General features: G+C 40.2%; 1 protein-coding gene and 1 long non-coding RNA gene across 4 annotated transcripts in view; one reads left to right on the forward strand and one right to left on the reverse strand.

The window, feature by feature from the left end:
* si:dkey-106n21.1 (solute carrier family 23 member 1) overlaps positions 1–7,449 on the forward strand; it is a 32,888-nt gene extending 25,439 nt beyond the window's left edge. For 2 of the 3 annotated variants that reach the window (XM_037253812.1, XM_037253811.1), the window contains exons 10-12: positions 1,966–2,074; positions 5,550–5,645; positions 5,987–6,325. In XM_037253812.1, the coding sequence (XP_037109707.1) occupies positions 1,966–2,074; positions 5,550–5,645; positions 5,987–6,180 (399 nt within the window). In that variant the 3' untranslated portion in view covers positions 6,181–6,325. Of the gene's footprint in view, positions 1–1,965; positions 2,075–5,549; positions 5,646–5,986; positions 6,347–7,012 lie in introns of those variants that run through there. The other variant, XM_037253810.1, reaches the window with a different exon arrangement.
* On the reverse strand, positions 247–19,421 carry LOC119124148. Its single transcript, XR_005098208.1, has 3 exons — positions 18,492–19,421; positions 17,439–18,181; positions 247–753 (listed from the first exon to the last, which is right to left on the reverse strand). It is a non-coding gene; the product is annotated as an uncharacterized LOC119124148 (long non-coding RNA).
* Between the last annotated feature and the right edge of the window lie 62 nt (positions 19,422–19,483).

Genomic DNA, 19,483 nt, shown 5'->3' on the forward strand with positions numbered 1-19,483 from the left:
CAAAATCCAAAGAAAACCCAGACGGAAACAGTTGAGAGGGATTAAAGGCATTTCCATTCTTTTCAGTGGGGAAAACTCGTTAGAAATACAAGTTCGGTGTGTACGCTTTGTCACGGAACGGACTAAACGTGTAAATCAAATTATCGCTGTGACCGAAAATAAGTCTATTTTAAAATGATTTTCATATTGTCATCCTATTTCTAAAGAAATATTTGGCAACAAGTAATGTTTTTCAGTTCTAATCAATTTGGACTAAACACAGAAGTCTTATCAGCTTCTCCAAATACAGATGGCAAACAGGCCACATTTTGTTCGTTGAGAGAGGAGGCGGGGCAACGTCGTGCCTTAGTGTGCTCCCAGTCACATAATATGACCTTTCTCCGGTGCTTGACCTGGAAAGACACGCACGTGGGCCACGTCTGTGCGAATGCACTATTCGCACAGACGTGGCCCTCGTCAACAGCCCCGTTGCATTCACTTCAAGGGGAAAAAAAATTATTTGCAGGCATTTGAGAAGAAATCATTTGCAGGCATTTAACAGTAGGCAATAAATACCGCGCCCTCGCCACATCATGTGGAAATTATTTGGAGCAGGAAAAAAGAAAAGAAAAACAAGCTCATGAAAGAGAGACAAGTGACTTAAAGAGAATGCACTCAACCATTTGGATGTTTTCATGCCTCACAGCAGTATTTGCCATTCGTGTCCTGGTTCCCAGAATTCTTAGCAGCGGGGAAGCGGCTTGCTGAGGAGTTCTACCCAGAAAAACAAACACAAAACTCAAGAAATCTTTTCCACGTTGTCGAAGCGCGGAATTATGACGGATGCATGGAACTGTGTTGCAAAACGTGCTGGCTTGACGTGCTGGTGTTGAAAGTGATACATGCTTCAAGCAGACAGGAACAGTTGAAGGGTAAAAGTAAGGACAGAAATGTGGCGCATGACTAACGAGTATTTGGAACATCATGAAAATATATTTTTCGGCGAAAAAACAAATAGATCGCATTTTATTTTCAAATCAAGTTGTCACAGCTGCCCCAAAGAAAATCTTTTTTTTTTGTTGAGACAATTTTTGGGTCATGTCTTTCAAACGGCAGAAGATTACAGTGGGCCTTGTGCACTTGTGCTCGGAAAAATTGTTTCTCAAAGTAGTAGAAGAGATATTGGCTAGATGGGCAAAGAAACGATATTGCAAAATCCCTCCATCCATTTTCTGTACCGTTTAGTCCCCACGGGGGTCGCGGGCGTGCTGGAGCCTATCCCAGCCGTCATCGGGCAGTAGGCGGGGGACACCCTGAACCGGTTGCCAGCCAATCGCAGGGCACACAGAGACAAACAACCATTTGCACTCGCACTCACACCTAGGGACAATTTGGAGTGCTCAATCGGCCTACCAAGCATGTTTTTGGGATGTGGGAGGAAACCGGAGTGCCCGGAGAAAACCCACGCGGGCCCGGGGAGAACATGCAAACTCCACACAGGGAGGGCCGGAGGTGGAATCGAACCCGCACCCTCCTAACTGTGAGGCGGACGTGCTACCCAGTGCGCCACCGAGCCGCCAATATATTGCAAAATATTATTAAAAAAAACAAAAATCCTTGAAAAAACTACATTTATCGGAGCAGGGCTGGCTGATGAAATATATTAAATATGATATAATGTTAAATATTTTCTTGATTTTTCTTTTCCCTTGAAAAAAAATACAACTTTATCAGAGTAGGCAGATTGATGAAATGCAAACATGGAAAACTATATTCGCCAAATTCAAGAACTAGACTCATACTGGGTGAACATACAATAAATGAATACAGAACTGCATTCTTTCCCAATCTATGCCAACATTCCAGACTATATCACTCGGGACGTTAAATGGATTTCAGCTGAGGCGTATTAAAAAAAAAAACATAATAGTTTGCATCTGTCAATAAAATTGGTACACTATAGTTCCTCTCTTTTTATGTCTTCAGTATGTGGATCTTAACTCATCTCGTAACCTGATCATCCTTGGCTTCTCCACGTTCAGCGGTCTTGTGTTGCCCACATGGTTTCACTCCAACCCGGGAATCATCGACACAGGTAACGCCAGTGGCATATTTCTTTCAGCAATACTTTTTAAAACAGCAGGGCTATTGTGAAGCGGCATCATTTCGGGCTGGTTTTTATTAACACATGGAACTAGCAAAATATAAGCAGTTCAAAGTAGTCTTCAGACTTTTTCTGGAAGGCCATTAGTCGATGTCAGATGAAGAACAACTGAACTGTATTTGGTGTTAATCTGCGGCACATTCAATGGTGGCATTAACGCTGGTTAATTTGAAACACAACCCGAGACCAGTGAGAAGAGGGTGTGCACACTTGTGCAACGACATTTTGTTTTCCTTTGCCCCTTGAAAAAGATTTTCCCACACAATAGAGTTGTACAGTTTGCAGGCCACGTTAATGGTGGAAAAGGTTTGGAAATGATTTATGTTGGTCTAACTTTTATGTACGACAAAAATCTGCCTTTGAGACAGAGGTGTGTGGACGTTAGCTATCTTGCGATGGTTTAGTGTGTTTGAAAGAATACAAACACTGCGTAGAACTTAAAAGGCTACACAAAAGAAACAGCTGGACTTTATACATTTACATGATTCAAACACTATTGGCTGAAAGACGAAACCACAGCTCACGTGGGAATGAGCAGGCAAGGTTAGACTTTTGGGGTTTCGGTCCAAGTTTTTTCAGCAGGTGCTGTTTTTGGTTTGTGTATGCCATCTGAGAGAAATCGGCCGCACGCTAAATAAACTAGCAGTCGCCGGTGAGTGGCGAGAAAGCGGACTCCTCATGTGCACTGATGCATGTTTGTGTTCCAAACACGTAGTATCCCTCAGACAAGTCAACTCTTGTGAGTACTGAACATGCCAACCTTGGTACGCACCTAAAAAAAAAAAACGCGGTGCATGCGCCAAGTCAATAAATCTTGAGTGAATCAAGTATTGTTTTGATTATTTTTTTTTTTAAATTTAGTTCATTTTAACTACTTTTCAGAGCGGGGTTGTTTCAGTTTAGTTTGGTATTAATATTTTTATTATTTTGAGCAAATATAATAAGGCGCACCTTCAATGAATGGCCCATTTTAAAACTTTGTCCTTATATAAGGCGCACCGGACTATAAGGCGCATCATTAATGCATCATGTCAGATTTTTAATCCAAATCAAATCATTCTCCATTTTATCTTTTTTATTTCAACTTCAGACGCAACAAATTACTTTATAATCACAAAATAATGACCCATAGTCTTTTTGATTCATGATTCATAGTCTTCAGCGGGCCACTTATGATTGATTTCATGACACAACGCTTCGGGCCAGTTTAAATTTAGTAATTTGGTCCATATATAAGGCGCAGCGGACTATAAGGCGCACTGTCAGCTTTTGGGAAATTTGTAGGTTTTTAGGTGCGCCTTGTAGTCCGGAAAATACGCGCTCTATATATATATATATATATATATATATACCGTTCAAAAGTTTGGGGTCACAAAATTGTTTGGGTGACCCCAAACTTTTGAACGGTAGTGTATATATTTATTTAGATAATTATTTATAGATTATATATATAATCTTCTGTGTAAAAAATCTTATAATATATATGTATACTTATATTCATAGATTATATATAATCTTATACAAATATAAGATATAATTTATAATATTTAACTCATAATATTTTATTATAATAATATTTACACTACCGTTCAAAAGTTTGGGGTCACCCAAACAATTTTGTGACCCCAAACTTTTGAACGGTAGTGTATATATATATATATATATATGCTATTGATATTATGACATTCCGAATACAAAACAAATGAACACCAAAAAGGTCACGCACAGCATGTGGTGAGCAGTGGTCATGATTCAAATTGTTGTGAGCAGCATTTTTTGTGTGTAGTGTGTTGGTGAATGGGCGTCTGGGCAGGATGGCTGAGGTAGTGCCAGTGCCAGTTCTTAATCTCCCACAAAACCCCAGAGGCCTTCCCAAATCCCATGGGGCCCAGATGGCAATGGCTTCTCGCTCACCTTTGAGTCCCCTGGCCCAGATTTGAAGAGCCTAATTGCCTTAGCGTCTGCTTGTTTGTTTGGGCTGAAGTGAGGATTTTGGGGGGCAATGGATGTTTGTAACTCGCATTGTCAGCTCTGAAACGAGCGGCTCAGCCTCTCGGGCACTGAGTCAACATCCCTGATGTCCGGTTTAAGGTTCATGGACTAGTCAGCTATTGGCACAAAAATGTGTCTTACATCTTACTGGTGTGCTAAATTGTAGTCCATGGGCCTTCAAGCGGATATCAAGGATAGCGAATAAATACTCTCCAGGCTATATGCGGTGCTGCGAGCCAATTATTATCCTCCTCATTGCCCTTAGATGTTAGCGAGTGATTTTCACCCACCGAATGTTCTTGGCAAGTGGATGATTGCTCTGAACCTGCCTGTCTTAATCATAGGTTTCGTTAGCTGCAGGGCAGACTTGGATATTTTAGACAAGTTTCTTCTTGAACAATACCTCCAACAAAGCCACTAACGCTTACGGACTAATGGAAAACAGCACCTGTTCTCTTCAAGTGCTTTGAGCTCGACTTTCTAGTTCAATTTCTAACATGAATTTGTGTTCCCATCATGGCTGACATGCTCAACACGGATGTATATGAGCTTGGTGTCATTGCCTCAACGTGTAGTCTTTCAATCTGACACCAAGCTCACCTTTGGAGAGGCATGACAAACGTGAACGCGGAGACACTTTTCTTGATGACTGAGATTTGTAACCAAAGAGTGACGCCGCTACCAGAGATGAAAGGGGAGGGGTGCTGACATGATAAAGATGATCGTGGTATCTTCTGAGGAAAGTGCTAATCCGCGGTGGGACCGACCGGTCTGCCGCTCTCAGGTCTAGGCCGCTTAGCTCCCCCAATCCTCTTGGCGCTACCGGCTCCCCCAGCTGTAATCCGTCCCACTCAGATAAGCAACGCTTGCCGGAGGAGAGCTCCCTGGCTTGCTTCCTCACCCAAACCCTTGCCCCAACCACCCGGCAGACATGTTGTGACGAGGTCCTGAACGTTTGACCTGCGTGGCCGACCTGAAATGACTGCATGGCAGATTAACACTCTAGTTCACGTTGGATTGCAGTGAATTATGCTTTTAGTGAGCTAATTTCCCAATGTAACGATTGTAATTTCAATTTTGAATATACAAAACCATGCAAAAACACTTATGTCTTCTTTGCTCTTACCACTGCTATTTTTTCAAAAATAGCCATCACCAGTGGGGGAAGCAAAATCGAGAATACGAAGGGTTTTGTTATCGTGCCCTTGGGCGCTTTTGTGTCTTAGAATCCGTTTATTACAGGAAAGATGTTTTTCCAAATAATCATAGTCCTATTCTACCCGAGCTGAAGAACCAATCAGCCCCACTACACCCTGACCTGTGAGCCCTCCATGGATGTCCGTGATTTACACCGGTCACATTCCATCTTTACAAGTGTCAAAAAAAAAAAATGTACGTGCGTTGTATTTGGAAGGAATCAAAGAGCTAGACCAGATCATCGTGGTGCTCTTCACGACACACATGTTCATCGGAGGCTTCTTTGGTTTCATTCTGGACAACACCATTCCAGGTAAGTGTCCCAACAGCGACATACCGAAATGTTCATGTTTTAAAGGAATGCCAGTGATGTTCAATTTGTTCAGTGAGTCAAAGTCCCTTCCTAATTGTATGGAAGTAGATTTTTCTCCCGTTCAAAATACCTTTGAGTCTTGTTTTATAGTTTGAGGTGTTGCATAAGCTAAAACTATTAGCATCAGCATGACATGTTTGATTCCACAAAAATCTTCTTTTCTCTGCTTCTTAGTCAGAAACACTTGTGTTCTACCGCCGACTGTCGAAAAAATTTTTTCACCCCAAAAAAAAAAAAAAAACTCAATTAACCTGTCTGCGATGTTGCACTCCCTCCCTTAGGGAGCGCCGAGGAGCGAGGTCTCCGCAAGTGGCAGCACGCGGAAACCAATGAAAGTCAAGCCACGTGCGACCAGTCATGCTACGACATTCCCTTCTGCAACGTCATTTGGCAACGCTTCCGCTTCTTCCGTTACGTGCCCTTCCTACCGTCATACAAGAGAGGTCAACGGGGAACGCCGGACGCCTTGCCGTGACGGTCTCCTTTTTCCTCGGCGCATTTTACACTCAACACGAGCACAAACAGTGCAACAAAATGGACGTTATTACGTTTCAGTGATAGCAGACAGAGATAGTAAGCGGCGTATTTCCGAAAATAGTGGCAAAGGTTTGCGTTTTGTTTTTAACTCAACTGCAAGGGGAGGGAGGTGTCTGGTGGTCGGTCACCGATACCATATAAAAAATAATAATAATAATAATAATTAAAAGGACAATTTCGGAGAAAGACAACGAAACCAAAGAAAAGCAGGTATAGACATAGTTTCACACAATGTTGTGGAATGACCACATATCAAGAGTCTACTGAAGCAGCGTCTCGGGATAAAGCAAGATTCATGTGTAATATTTCAGACTGTATGTGAAAGCTATTTTGTGGAATGCACAGGACAATTCTACTGGAATGTTCACCGTGATTATTAAAGAGGCCAACTCCAGATCTTGGTAGAACAACAAAGTCTCGTAGCTCCACGGAACATAATCACACAGCACTGTCATCTATTTTGCAAAGGGGGGGCTGATTTTTACATGTTGGGATCGCACCAATTAGCAGTCATAACATTAAAATTCAAGACTAACAATTTAAACCCGGACAACAATGTGGGGCTTCCATAAGTCAGCCTTAGCAGGAACCCTAATAGTTGCCAAAGACAGCACTACAGGTGGTCTTTGAAACTTAGCACGTAGCCGTTTCTAACAGCGAATTTATCTGAGATTGTCTCTCAAGTGTTGCTGTTTTGGTTAGCAACAAGTTCTTTTCAATGTCTTGCTTTGAACTGAAAGTTTTATACTACTGTCATTTACTTTTCGAATGGGAAGTATGTCCAGTGCATCACTTTGATGCCAGGTTTGTGGCATCAGTCAAAAAAACTCAAGGTGGTAAAAAATACTCTGGGCTGCAATTACTGCCAGAGGTGAACTAACAAAGTATTGTGCAAAGGCTGTGAATACTTACTGTATGTATACATGTGATTTCAGTTTAGTTTTTTTTTTCCTTACTTTTTCTTTATGGGGTGCTGTGTGTAGAATTTTGAGCTGTAAATGATTTCCACATTCACCGTATGAGGAGAAGGCCACTATTTGAGGAAATACGGTAAATCGAAGACCGTTTTCAATAATGTTTCTATTTTTTACAGAAAAACATATAGATAATATAACGGTTGTTTTAGAAGTGATTGCTTTATACTAACAAAATATCAGCCAGTCCACATGATGGATTTGGTAGCGAAATAAAATAAAAACAAATCTTATTTCTGGATAGATTTGGATTAAGATTCTTTTCCATTTTCTACATTGACGTTAAATGTACTAAACTGTGTCAATAAATAACTTTGAAAAGATGTTGTCATCCTTTCACAACATCAGGACCAGATCACCTTGAAAGCCCAATTTGATACTTTTATGCTGGCTTTGAAACAAGACCACTTGTTTGAAGCTCTAGACCCGTTTCGAACTCCAAATTTGAAACCGTAACCTCTGTTTCAAAACCCTAATTAAGACTTGAATCCTTGATACCTTGCCAGATCCGGGATATGACATTATGCCACCAGGGGGAGCCCTGTTTAATCTTGTGCGCTACTTTGAACATCTTGACTCCTTTTGGATTAGCTCTGACATTCCTTGACTCAGTCGCTGAATAAGCAGCTCATTCAAAACCGTAACGTTACTTAGACAAGAGGCAGGAGGCAACGTGAGCAATAATTTGAGGACACATTGTGGTCACGTGGTCGCTAGCTTGAAGTCTGGCTATGGCAGTTTTCATGCATTCACACGTTTCTTAAACCCTTCAAGATGTTGTGGGTCCCTCAACATGTCAAGTGCAAAGAGCCTTCAGGGATTAAAACGGAGGGGGAGAAGAGGATGACAACATTTGCAATAATTTGTGTCTAGTCGTGTAATTCATCCTCACTGCTGTACCATGACATGTTGGTCACGCGTTCTCATTCAGTTTGGGGTAAGAGGCAGCATGGCGGTTGAGTCTGGCACGTGCCTCGCAGTTTAGAGGCTTTCAATCTGTTTGAGTTTGTGTGAGCTTTCTGAAAAACATGCATGCGGACTTCATAATCATACTAGGGGTGTAACAAACACAAATATCGGTGTTTTGGGTGGACTGGAAACTGGACTGGACTTGCAGTTTTTCTCTGCGTAGGCTAGCTTGGGCGGTGCCTGATTGGACAAATAAGAGGCTCATGTTCTGGTCTTGGTGGTGGTCTTTCTGCATGATGGATGCAGTAAGCCATTTTCACCATGCACAGCGAAGCATTCAGCCCTTACTCTGAAGCTAACCCTAATTTAGACCTGGATTATCTGTAGTTTTTCTTCAAAACAGATTTGACTCAAGACTAGAGACTATTTTAATCCACACCTAAGCAAGATATTTCAATTAATCTCGGATTAAAATCTGAATTAAATAGGGCTCTTCCCTGTATAGGAAATTGGGCATTTAAGAATGGTAAAATAATATACGCACAACTGCAAATAATACTATATATAGTTATTATTGAGTAATGTCCATTAATTATTTTACTTTGATTATTAAACGCATACACACAAATGGACGCAGGCGTGAACTCTACGTGACCTTCCACTACAGTACAATTAGCGTGATGGGCTTTAAACCCACTTAACGAAAATCACTTTTCCTACTACTACGACTGTCGTGTGTGTGCGTGTACTTTTGTGATCGAGTTGTCACAGCGCTTGAAAGGAGATTAAATTAATCGGGCCAAAATTGTGCAGGCAGATGCTAGCGCATCTTTAAGGTAAGACGCAGACTACCCTGTCCCATCCAGCCCGGTTTCAAATGTTAGTCATTATTTTGTATTAACAATAAATCCAGACAATGAGATGAGAGCTTTTTTTTTTTTTGCTCATTGGTTTTTGTGCGAGCGTTTGTAACGTCTTCCGAGAAGGCTTCCGTCAAGTGGCTCTCACTTCTTTTTGACGGTTGTAAGACAGCTGACAATGTCAACATGCGACCCGTAAAACATTACGTTTTGACGACATCCGCGGGTTGACGTCGGAACGGATCGTTTTTCCTGGTTGCGTTATATAATATCGAACAATGTCGTCACTACATGAACAGATGGGGAGGCTAAGCATTATTGTGAAAAACATTTTACAGCAGTAATATGAATAATCTTATGTATATACTGTCTACAGCACTTATTTTATATGAATTATTTTATTAAATCATTGATTCATGAAGTGATTCCCAATCAACTCGGAATCACCACAAAAAAAGTTCACTTGCATTTCTGATTAAAAGATATTGTAACACTGTGTTGACCTGCTTATAATTCAAACATTATATAAATCATTCAATTATACATGATGAAATAGAAAAGGAGATTTTAATACAATAATTATGTCAATATTAATTTCAATATGCATTCAAAAATTAAATGCTCGTTTGAAAATTTTTTTCACCTACAACTGATCTGGCGGTTTTAAAAATAGTCAAATATGGCCCCTAAAGCACAAGTTTTTTTTTTCTCTGAGGAATGTGAAGGTTGGCCAGTTCGGCATGTCTGAAGGAGTCGCAATGGATGCCCTTTACCTAATCCATTGCTATGCTTCCACAAGGAACCTTTTAATGTGGCTCCACTGTGTCTGTTGTGCGTCACATTCCAATTAAGATTCAGTCAGAGTAGTCACTGTAAGGTCATTGGCTGAACTCGCGCTTGCTGTGCAGCACGTACAAATTTTTGCAGGTATTAACTGTTGAACACTTTTTTTTTTTAAATATTTTTTAAATTTAACATCCATTGATGGATCCCCCAATTAAAACTTGAACTTATTTATCTTCATGATGTTGACAGATGGTGCATTTTTGTTTATGGGTGACTCATCTCACAATATTGATTGCTACCTCCAAAGCAAAACTTTTGGGCATGGATCCTCGAGGCTATTTTGTTTGTCCTGTTATGATGGACCATCCAATCATATTGATAGATGATGTGACAAATGTTAGCTCGAAATTTTATGGCACGCTGGCAAGGAAAATAAAAATTGGAATATACACTATCAAGCTCAGTTTTGTGTGTGTGTGTGTGTGTAGTTGGTGGTGTGATGCGCAGTATGGTTTAGCGGTGCGTCAATTCGGGGTGATCTCCCACGGGATGCCATTCACTGCCAAAGGGGGTTTCACACAGGGCACCATTCAAGAAAGGACAGATACTAACTATAATAAAACACATGAGGACATTAATCCAATAATAGGAAGGTTAAATATTTCACCCTCAGTTGTGAAATTGTTCAATCCAATGTTGAACATGGCTAAGTGTTCCTGAAAATGATTCGATTTAACGTTTTAATGTACATGTGCATATTTGTCAAATGTAATCATCAACATTAAAGACAAAGGGTTTTTTTGATGAGCAAGGCTAGTTTGTTGACTTGGCTTTTGCTGTACTGTTAGCATTAGCATTGGTCTTTTTCAGGTGGTGGTGTTGCGTTCTTGATCAATTTGAACAGTTACTGGCTGTTTGAACGCTATTTTACTTCGATAAGAAGTGATGCTTGAAAGGGAAAAAAGGAAGGCACAGAGCTAATCCTTTAATACTAATAATTCAAGTGTTTGTGAGATGACACTAGCATAAACACAATTGTGTGACGAAAGAAATGATGTGGAGGGTGTGATATAATTATATTATAGTAAACGCCTCAAACCATGAATACCAACAGTGTGCTAGCACGTCCATGCAAATACTGGCACATACCAATTTCTATGCGTAAGCTCCGATCAACTCAAAGTAAGCAACATTTAATTGCCAGAGCAAGATCATGTTGGTGTGTAGTCTTTCCACAATGACTATGTTGCATGCGATTCAATTCAATGATTGCAGTGATCGCATATTCAGATTTTTAAAAACCCGACTAAGACCCTTGGGTGACTCCTTTTCTAACCCGGTCATAGAAATGCCTACCAGAAAACCGCCAAATTAGTGTGTCCTGCACATGCTCCATTCAAAAGGAATCTTGGGCTTTGGAATACAGGAAGTACTTGTCTACCGGCGTCTGGCACACAAATTCCTATGAATTCCACTTAATTTCCAACTTCTGTGTATCCAAGGCTTACATTTTAGTCGTTATCTTTATAGAACGATTCGTATTCCACGTAACAGCATTGGGTACGTCCATGTTGGCGCAGCACTGGCGCATGTCCCGCTTTGGTGCATTTCCAACATCCCAACGCGTTATGTTGTCGCTCCTTGAAAAGTTGCCGCTATCACTGCCAACGACGCTTATCATTTCCAAGTAGCCAGCTCCTAATTGGAATGCAAGTCGCAGCACAACGCGCTGTAATGATGGCAACAACACGCCAGGTGATCTCTCACCGCCTGCTGTTTAAGCTGATTAGCATTAGTGCTAAAGCTGAGAGGTGGGGTTGGACAGGGGTGGGTCGTCTGCTGTACCGGCAGAGGTCGTGAACTCTTCCTGTCAAATCCCTTTAAATGTAGAGGCCACCCGGGTTAAGTTCAAGCATCATTTTACGCCTTCTTGCTCTCAGCCTGTTGAGTCAGCAACAAAGTGATAGTCTGAAAACGGGATGTTAGCTTTCCTTTGACAAGCCTGCTAGCATGTAAGCATCTCCAACTATCCTAAATCGGGTGTCATTCAAGTCATTCTTATTTAGCTCATTAGCTTATTGAGCTTTTGCGGAAAAATTGGTACATTTCATAGTCTGGGTGTGTGTGAGGTGAAAAAGTCATTTGCAACAAGAGCAAGGTAGCAATTAGCCAACTTTCTATGTTCCCCGAGATGAACTTCCTGGTCCTGAGCTGGGTGGCAGCCAACTAGGGATGATGATTTTTATTTTATGCACTGATCGGTTGGCACTTTTTAAATTTCGTTGTACATGTGTGACAATGACAATAAAGATCTATTCTATCGATTCTATTCTTTAATTCTTCAACAATGATTAGGGTTCTTAGAAGACTGAGATGTGGTCACACAACAATGTTGCGTGCATGGCCAGTGTTTACATTACAGTTAAAAATTCCATGCATCCATTATCTGAACCACTTATCCTCACAAGGGTCGCAGGCGTGCTGGAGCCTAGCCCGGCTGACTATGGGTAGTAGGCGGGGTTAGGGTTAGGGGGGGGACACACACACCCAAACCTGGTTTCCAGCCAATTGCAAGGCACATGTAAATCTTGCTATGTATTATGTGCAGACAATGTCTAGGGGCGATCATTGTTCCAACAAACTTTGGTGTGTGGTCACAATTTTGTGTGCATTTCATGTTTACATTCCAGGGAGTGGCAATTATCTTACGAAAGTGAGGTTTGTGAGGAAAGGAAATGATCCGACTGAATGAAGAGGGAAATAAAAATTCCATTTAGGGGAAAATTTACTAAAATACTTGAAAAACTGTGACGGGGTATACACACTATTCACTTTTAAGCGCATCAACGTTTATTTCCTGGGGACTACCCGCGTTATTTGGTTTGCCCAATTTGCAGGGTTTAAGTGTTAAGGTCTTTTGCTATGATTAGAATTCCAGTAGACATAGTTCTCAGAAGTCTACAGGATTCAACGAATTCAATGGTAATAAACTACTTACAATGTTTAGGGTCCACTAATTTCATTTTGTTTTGCTTTTAGCGGTATGCTTTGTGTTGGTTTTGGAAGAATCCCACGATTAAAAACAAAGCTGAGATAACAAAACATCAAAAGAGATGCTTGATGAATAGAGATTTTTGGAAATCCTAACCGGAGACAAAGACATTTGGTTGCTTGAAGCATATGTAAACTATCCCCATCAGGGACCAGCCAGCTCCATATACAGGCTACTTGAATCTAAAAAAAAAAAATGTTGATAAATGTGACCACTTGGAAGAGTTTACTGAAACAGTCGATAAAGAAAGTAAGTTTTAGCTAAATACACACAATCACATCAAATCATCTTCAATTTTATTCCATAGTCATTACGAACAAGTACAACATCATTTGCGGGCTGACAAGATAAAAGCAAGCGCGCTACAATACAACTGATGTTTATTTGAAACACAAACATCAGAAAGACGACAATATAATCAGCGCTCCGTGACTTGCCAAATTGGAATCTTTACGAGGGAACATGATGTGCAGCAATACTAAAGGATGATGACTTTTAGCCCTGCCGCCACATTAGTGTTAAGCATGGCAATTATCCTGTTGGAATGAAAGCAGCAGTTCCTCCTCCTCCCCCTGCCTCACTTGCTGTCTTTTCTCATTTTACTGAACAAAGACAACATTTTTATTTGTTAACATCAAAAAAGAATTGATGCAATTTTAACTTCAAGTGTCCCAGCTCACTTCGGGATCTTCAAAGTGGCTGGAAAAGGAAGTCGGGGTTACCCTGCTTAAGCTGCTATATCATCTTAAACTTGAATGACGAATGATTATTTTTAGAATGACCTCCCAACTAGCTAACGACACTGGAGAGACTGCAGTGCTTGATATGGTGGACCACAGGATTGTGTGTTGTTCAAAGTCCCAATCTGCCCCACTGTCATATGGTATTCAACAGGGTTCAATTCTAGGGCCTCTGCTGTTTTCCCTTCACCGCTATGCAGATGGCTGTCAAATCCAAGTTCCATTGATAGAGAGGAAAAAAAAAAAAAGACCCTCTCTTTCTTTTGTCATGGCTGGAGGAAATCTAACCGTTAACAGCAATGAACGTCTTTGATTTAAATGAAAAGAAAACTCAGCGATGGTTGTTTTAAAGATGCTCTATAAATAATGTCGAGTTGATTCATCATGCTAACATGTTTTTGTAACCATCAGAGACATTCTGGAGCGTTTAATAATCCTAATGTATGTGTTTTTGTAAATATCAAAGGATTTAGAATGTTTTTGCTCAAATCTACGGCAATAGTTCAACACGTTTTTGTTAACAGCAAAGACAATTTAGCCTCCAATGACCCTAATGTACATATATTTACTGTTGTTGTTTTCAAGAGCAATTGTGTGTTCAATGAACCAAAAGATTAATTTTGTCGAGCCCAAGAATCAAATCTGGAATCCCCCCTTTTCAGCTGCATTCTCATCAACTCTGCTGGTCATAAGAACCTCATAAAACAGAACTCATGAGTCTATAGCTAATAAAAAGAAGAAGAGCCTGCACACAATCAATGAATCAATCCTCGCTCCAAACCTAAGTGCAACAAATTGCCAAGTAACTCACAAACATAATCGCATCAGACTCGGTAAGCTCGGCATAAAAGGTTACGTGTGATGGGCTGATTGATATACAACAACAACCGTATTGTCTGCCAGTCCTTGTTTGTTGTTGACTAGGACAAATAGTGGTGCTGCCTTCAATAGCTTTGAAACACCTGATCGTCATCACATCGCATAGCATGACTCACTTGCCAACCTTGTTCCAAAGTTGTGAATCATCTATCCAATATTGGTGGTTGGTTATTTCTGGTACTAAAAGAACATTCCACTCAACTAGTTTCTTCATGACTGCCAGAGTAATGGGCTTATAAAAACACATTTCATATTGGGGCGGGATTGGGCTTGTTATTACATCTTGTCTCTCAGCCTCCCGGATAGGTTTCTTCCTTTGACATGCTACAAATGTTTGTGTTTTAAAAATGGTAATATTGGCCAAATGCGAAAATGAATAATAATGCAATAATATTGTGGGGAAACATCAAAGTATTGACAGGAAAAGAAAAAGTGAGTTGTTTGTCGAATAAAAGTGCAGTAAATTTGAAAAGGAATCTTAATGTTAAAAGAAGTCATCATTTTACAACAAAGCCACGCAAGATATTCACATACACACCAATACGTACACCGGATGCCCACGAGTATTCTTAGTCGGCTAATCGTGTTGTTGACAAGTGCACTGTAATCTGGGATGATTTTAGATTACACTTGTGAGGCCACAAAGCGTTACGTACATTAAAGTCCTCTCCACGCTCCTTATGCGGAACAAACCTGACTTACGGCCGAGACTTGTAGAGAAACGGCAAGAATGATGGCGTCGATCGTTACAACCTGAGAAATTGTGAAGCGACCGGAAGTCAGCATCTACTACTGGAACCCTCAATGACGTTTAAAAACAACTTTATTGGGTATTGTAAAAAAATCATCAGTCCACTGCAACGCGACACGTTTAATACGAAGAATCTCGAGCAAATTCAGTTGAAGCACATTCGGAATCTTAGCGGTAGTTTACCACAGCATTTTTATTTCGCCAGACAAAGTAGAGATGATGTTGGCCAGTCAGTGGTCATGAGATGATGATCCTCACATGACATGATTTGAAAATAAAAATGCCCAGTGTTTAATGTTACAACAGAACAGCTATTGCATCACATTTTGAACAGCCGGCTTCGGTTGTTAGGACAAATCATTTTTATATGAATAATTACAATAATACTACAATCGCTTCACTCAGTCAGACCCAGTCATAGTTCACTCTATCTACCGGGAGCTACATTCTCATAATCATGAGTTGTGAAATTCCGCTAAGCTTACACACACACAAGTTTCTGTGATGTGACCATTGTGAGTGAGTGGTTTTCACAAATAGTGGCTTGCACATGTGATAATGACTAAAAGTTCTGCTCAAACAGAGGGCTATTTTTTTTCCCAATCTGGGGAAAATTAAGACAAACGCCTGATTGTAGCCGTGGTTTTTTCCACCGCTTAAAGTAAAGCAGAATTAAAAGGTGGGTTTCGTGCTTGTAGATTACGTAACGATTTGACACTTTCCTTGGAACTAAACATTATAAGGCTTTCAAATGGCAGCAGGATGTGAATGATCAGACCAGAATAATGTAATTCAGCCAAGTGGGCATATAATGGAATGAGCCAACCACAAGACAGACCTTGCGGAATTCAAGTTACAAGCGTTTTATGTTTTATGGCAAGTCGTCAAACTCGGGGCCCTGCTGGGACGAGACATAACACCGAAAAACTCAAAATCCAATCCTCATAACTAAGCGTCACGCATATGTCTGCTATACACGATTTAAATTTGGCAGCCATAGGACAAAATCTCAAACATGAGGTTACCTTTGGAAATGCCACCAAAACTGCTTTTTCTTAAACCCGACTGACATCTTTCATTGCATTTTCAGAATCGTAATATTAATTAAGATCGAATTAGATGGAAAAAAACATCGTGATCATATCCGACTTCCCAGCAGAAAAAAAAAGATATGAGACAATGGGGCTCACTGTTAAGGGTCACGAGACCAAAAAAAAGTGGATATTTGTTGCCCACATAAATCCCGTGGTGCCCCAGAAAAAGAATTACCGCTGTTAGCTGAAAGTGTTTCGACTGAGTCTCTTGTGTCGGAAGACAGTCATGAGTGTGTCAATAACAATTTAAAAAGGAAAAAACAACCAAAAAAAACACTGTTAAGATCACAGAAGAATGTTTGTCGTCACATGTCTGCCATCTCAGACAGAATTTCCTTCCGATCGTGGAATTTCACAAGGCCGTCCCTTGTAGTCCACCAATGGATTCCAAGACTTCGTCATATCCACTGCGCCTACAGCTTTCATCTTGCCCCAAAGAATAATTTGAAAATCAACATTTGACAGCTGATAAAGATCACTTGCTTGTTTCCTGAATGGAAAGTTTTTCCCAGTTTGTGGTGGAAATCATCATCGTAGCCAAACTCGAGACTGCACACAGTTTCGTAAGAACAATGACTAACACAAATGTGGCCTTCTATAAAGCTCACGAGTTTGTATTAAAAGAAAACGGGGTATTCAATGACGCTAACATACTACGTGTTTTTACAAACGCCATGAATGAAGCTAACCTATGTTTTGTAAATGATGAGGAACAAATTAGTCTTAGGGTAGCTAACGTGTGTCTATTTGGCTGCTCAGACTGGGAAATTAAAAAAATAAAAATAATAATAAATGCAAAGTTGCCATTAAATTTAGCAACCAGACATTAAAATCTTTTTTGAAGTCAGTATTCTTTGCACACATCAATTTGGCCATAAAGAAAGTTATTCCCCGCGATGTTGAGAGAACACATCAGCAACTGTAACTTTTTTAAAGGGTGCCAAGTGTTTAAAAGAAATGTAATTTTAATTTAAGCTTATTTCAAATAAATTGTGTTTATATTACTATGCCCCACCCCCGAAATAAAATTAATACCATTCAATAAATCATTATAAATTAAAAAAACTTGCTCCTAATTTGATTTTGGAATTGTTTTGTTTGATCTCATTTTAGATTGAATTGAAAATGTCTTACCTTTGAAATTGTCTTACCTTTACTTGTAGATGAGGTCAGTTACTTTCCTGCAAGTCATATTTTTAGCTTCAAGTCTCAATAGTTTTTTCATCAGTCCTACACCACTTGTAGGTTTTGACTCTTTTTTTTTTTTAGTCTTTTTAATGGGGAAAATGTTTTTTTTTTTTTTTCATAGACAACACAAATTGGCACACATTATTGGCAAGCTGGAAAAACGTTTGATCGAATCCTTTTCGGATTTAAATCTCCCTGGAAGCATTATATTCATCCGTTAGTCAGCCATACAGTCTGATGAGTTCAGAGTTTGGTCTGACAAAATCAAGCGTAGAGCGTAGAAGAAAGAATAGCAGCAACGTGAGACTTTGTGCTCCCATACGCCTCTTTCGGTGTGGCTGCCACAACCACATTAAAAGGAGGCTGCCTGTCGTAGTATGGAGGCAGAATTCTGTTAGGCTGTCCTTCAAATTTTTTTGGCTGGTTTTACGCACACAAAAATGAAAGACCAAAACAGACACTTGCCAATATTCTATTGCAGTACAGTCGTTTTACCAATAGAAGGTGGTGTTGTACTAAGCTACTGTAATTCTGCTTCTAATGAATGACTGCACAAGACGTTTTGGGAAGGCTTGCTGCCGGTAGCTGCACTTCCCATCCCGCATGTATTTGAACAGGAAATATTGATTTTCAACAAATTCACATCATTTCAAGTAAATCACTGCCTACCTTGGCCTGTTGTCCACCCAGATACTTTTCCATCACGCTGTGAGGAGAATGAGTACAATTAAAACATCAGTGTTACTGCAATATTAGTATTGACATTTATTTGTGCGGTTTGTACGACCAGGCACACTGAATGATATCTTAACTAGCCAATTTATCGTCCTTTGGTCTGCTGGACAGTACTAAATATTGAACACGCAATTAGCGCTAGCTAGCATGTCTAAATGATGCTAATTGTTACAGTCTTATTACTCTATGAATGATTAGACGACGTGAACGTATAAATGACAGTTTATGGATTGTTTTTAAGATATATATTTTAAGATATAACATGTTTAGAATAAACATACCAATTAAATCAGGGAGAGTTGGCGTGAGACAGGTAGCCACGTTTCGCTGGTACCTTTTCTTGTACTGCCGTGAAGGCGGAAATTGTGACGCCATCATCCCAAACTGACCAATGAAAAGGCTTCAAACAACGTACTGAGAATGACCAGACTTGATTGGACAGTAAACCCAAACTCTGAAGTTGCAGACAAAACGTCAAAACTTGCAACTAAATATGTAAACAAAATTGATCGTTTCATGGAAACATTTTAATTATTATTTTAATTAAAACATTTTATGAACTAATATTAGGGAAATATCAGTCTTGTTTGAAACCCCCTCCCCAAAAGAATCATCCTGATTGCATAAAAACTAAATAAAAAACATATATAACTGTCCATATTCGACCACACAAAATATTCTTTTCAGTGCCCATTTTTTTCAACTTATTAAACACGTGCGAAGATCATCATGATCCCTGCGAGAAAAGAAAGAACACCAGCCTACTTTATGAAGTTATACATAAACACAAAAATGCGCTTCCTCAGAAGAAAATGCGAATGCAACTCTCAGAACAGGAAATGTTGAATCCATCCCATTATATGTTCGTGGGTGGGGGGTGGCCCGGGCCACTGGGGAAGAGATGGGAAACTGCTGACTGTGACATGAGGCCCGTGGGCGAACACGCTGTACTGATCACCTGTCACTCACTTCCCCCCATCGTTAATTGAGATGATGGTGTCCCGTGAGATCCTTCTAATGTCATACGGGTGCTTCGGTTCAATCAAAGATGCAAAACATCGAACAGCTCAGCTGTATATTATTATATCGCGTTAAATAGAAGGTGGTTGGATGACCAAAAGGGTGTTAACGAGCGTGCTCTGCAGTAAAAGTGAATGTGGAAGCGGCCACCTATATTCTCCTCACCCGGCGGCGGAAGAAGAGGCCGCCTCTCTCCCCTCCCTCCCTCCCTCCCTCTCTCTCTCTCTTTTCGCTCTTGCTCTCTCTCTGTGTC

This window comes from Syngnathus acus, chromosome 6 (assembly GCF_901709675.1).
Source record: "Syngnathus acus chromosome 6, fSynAcu1.2, whole genome shotgun sequence".
NCBI classification, from domain to species: Eukaryota; Metazoa; Chordata; class Actinopteri; order Syngnathiformes; family Syngnathidae; genus Syngnathus; species Syngnathus acus.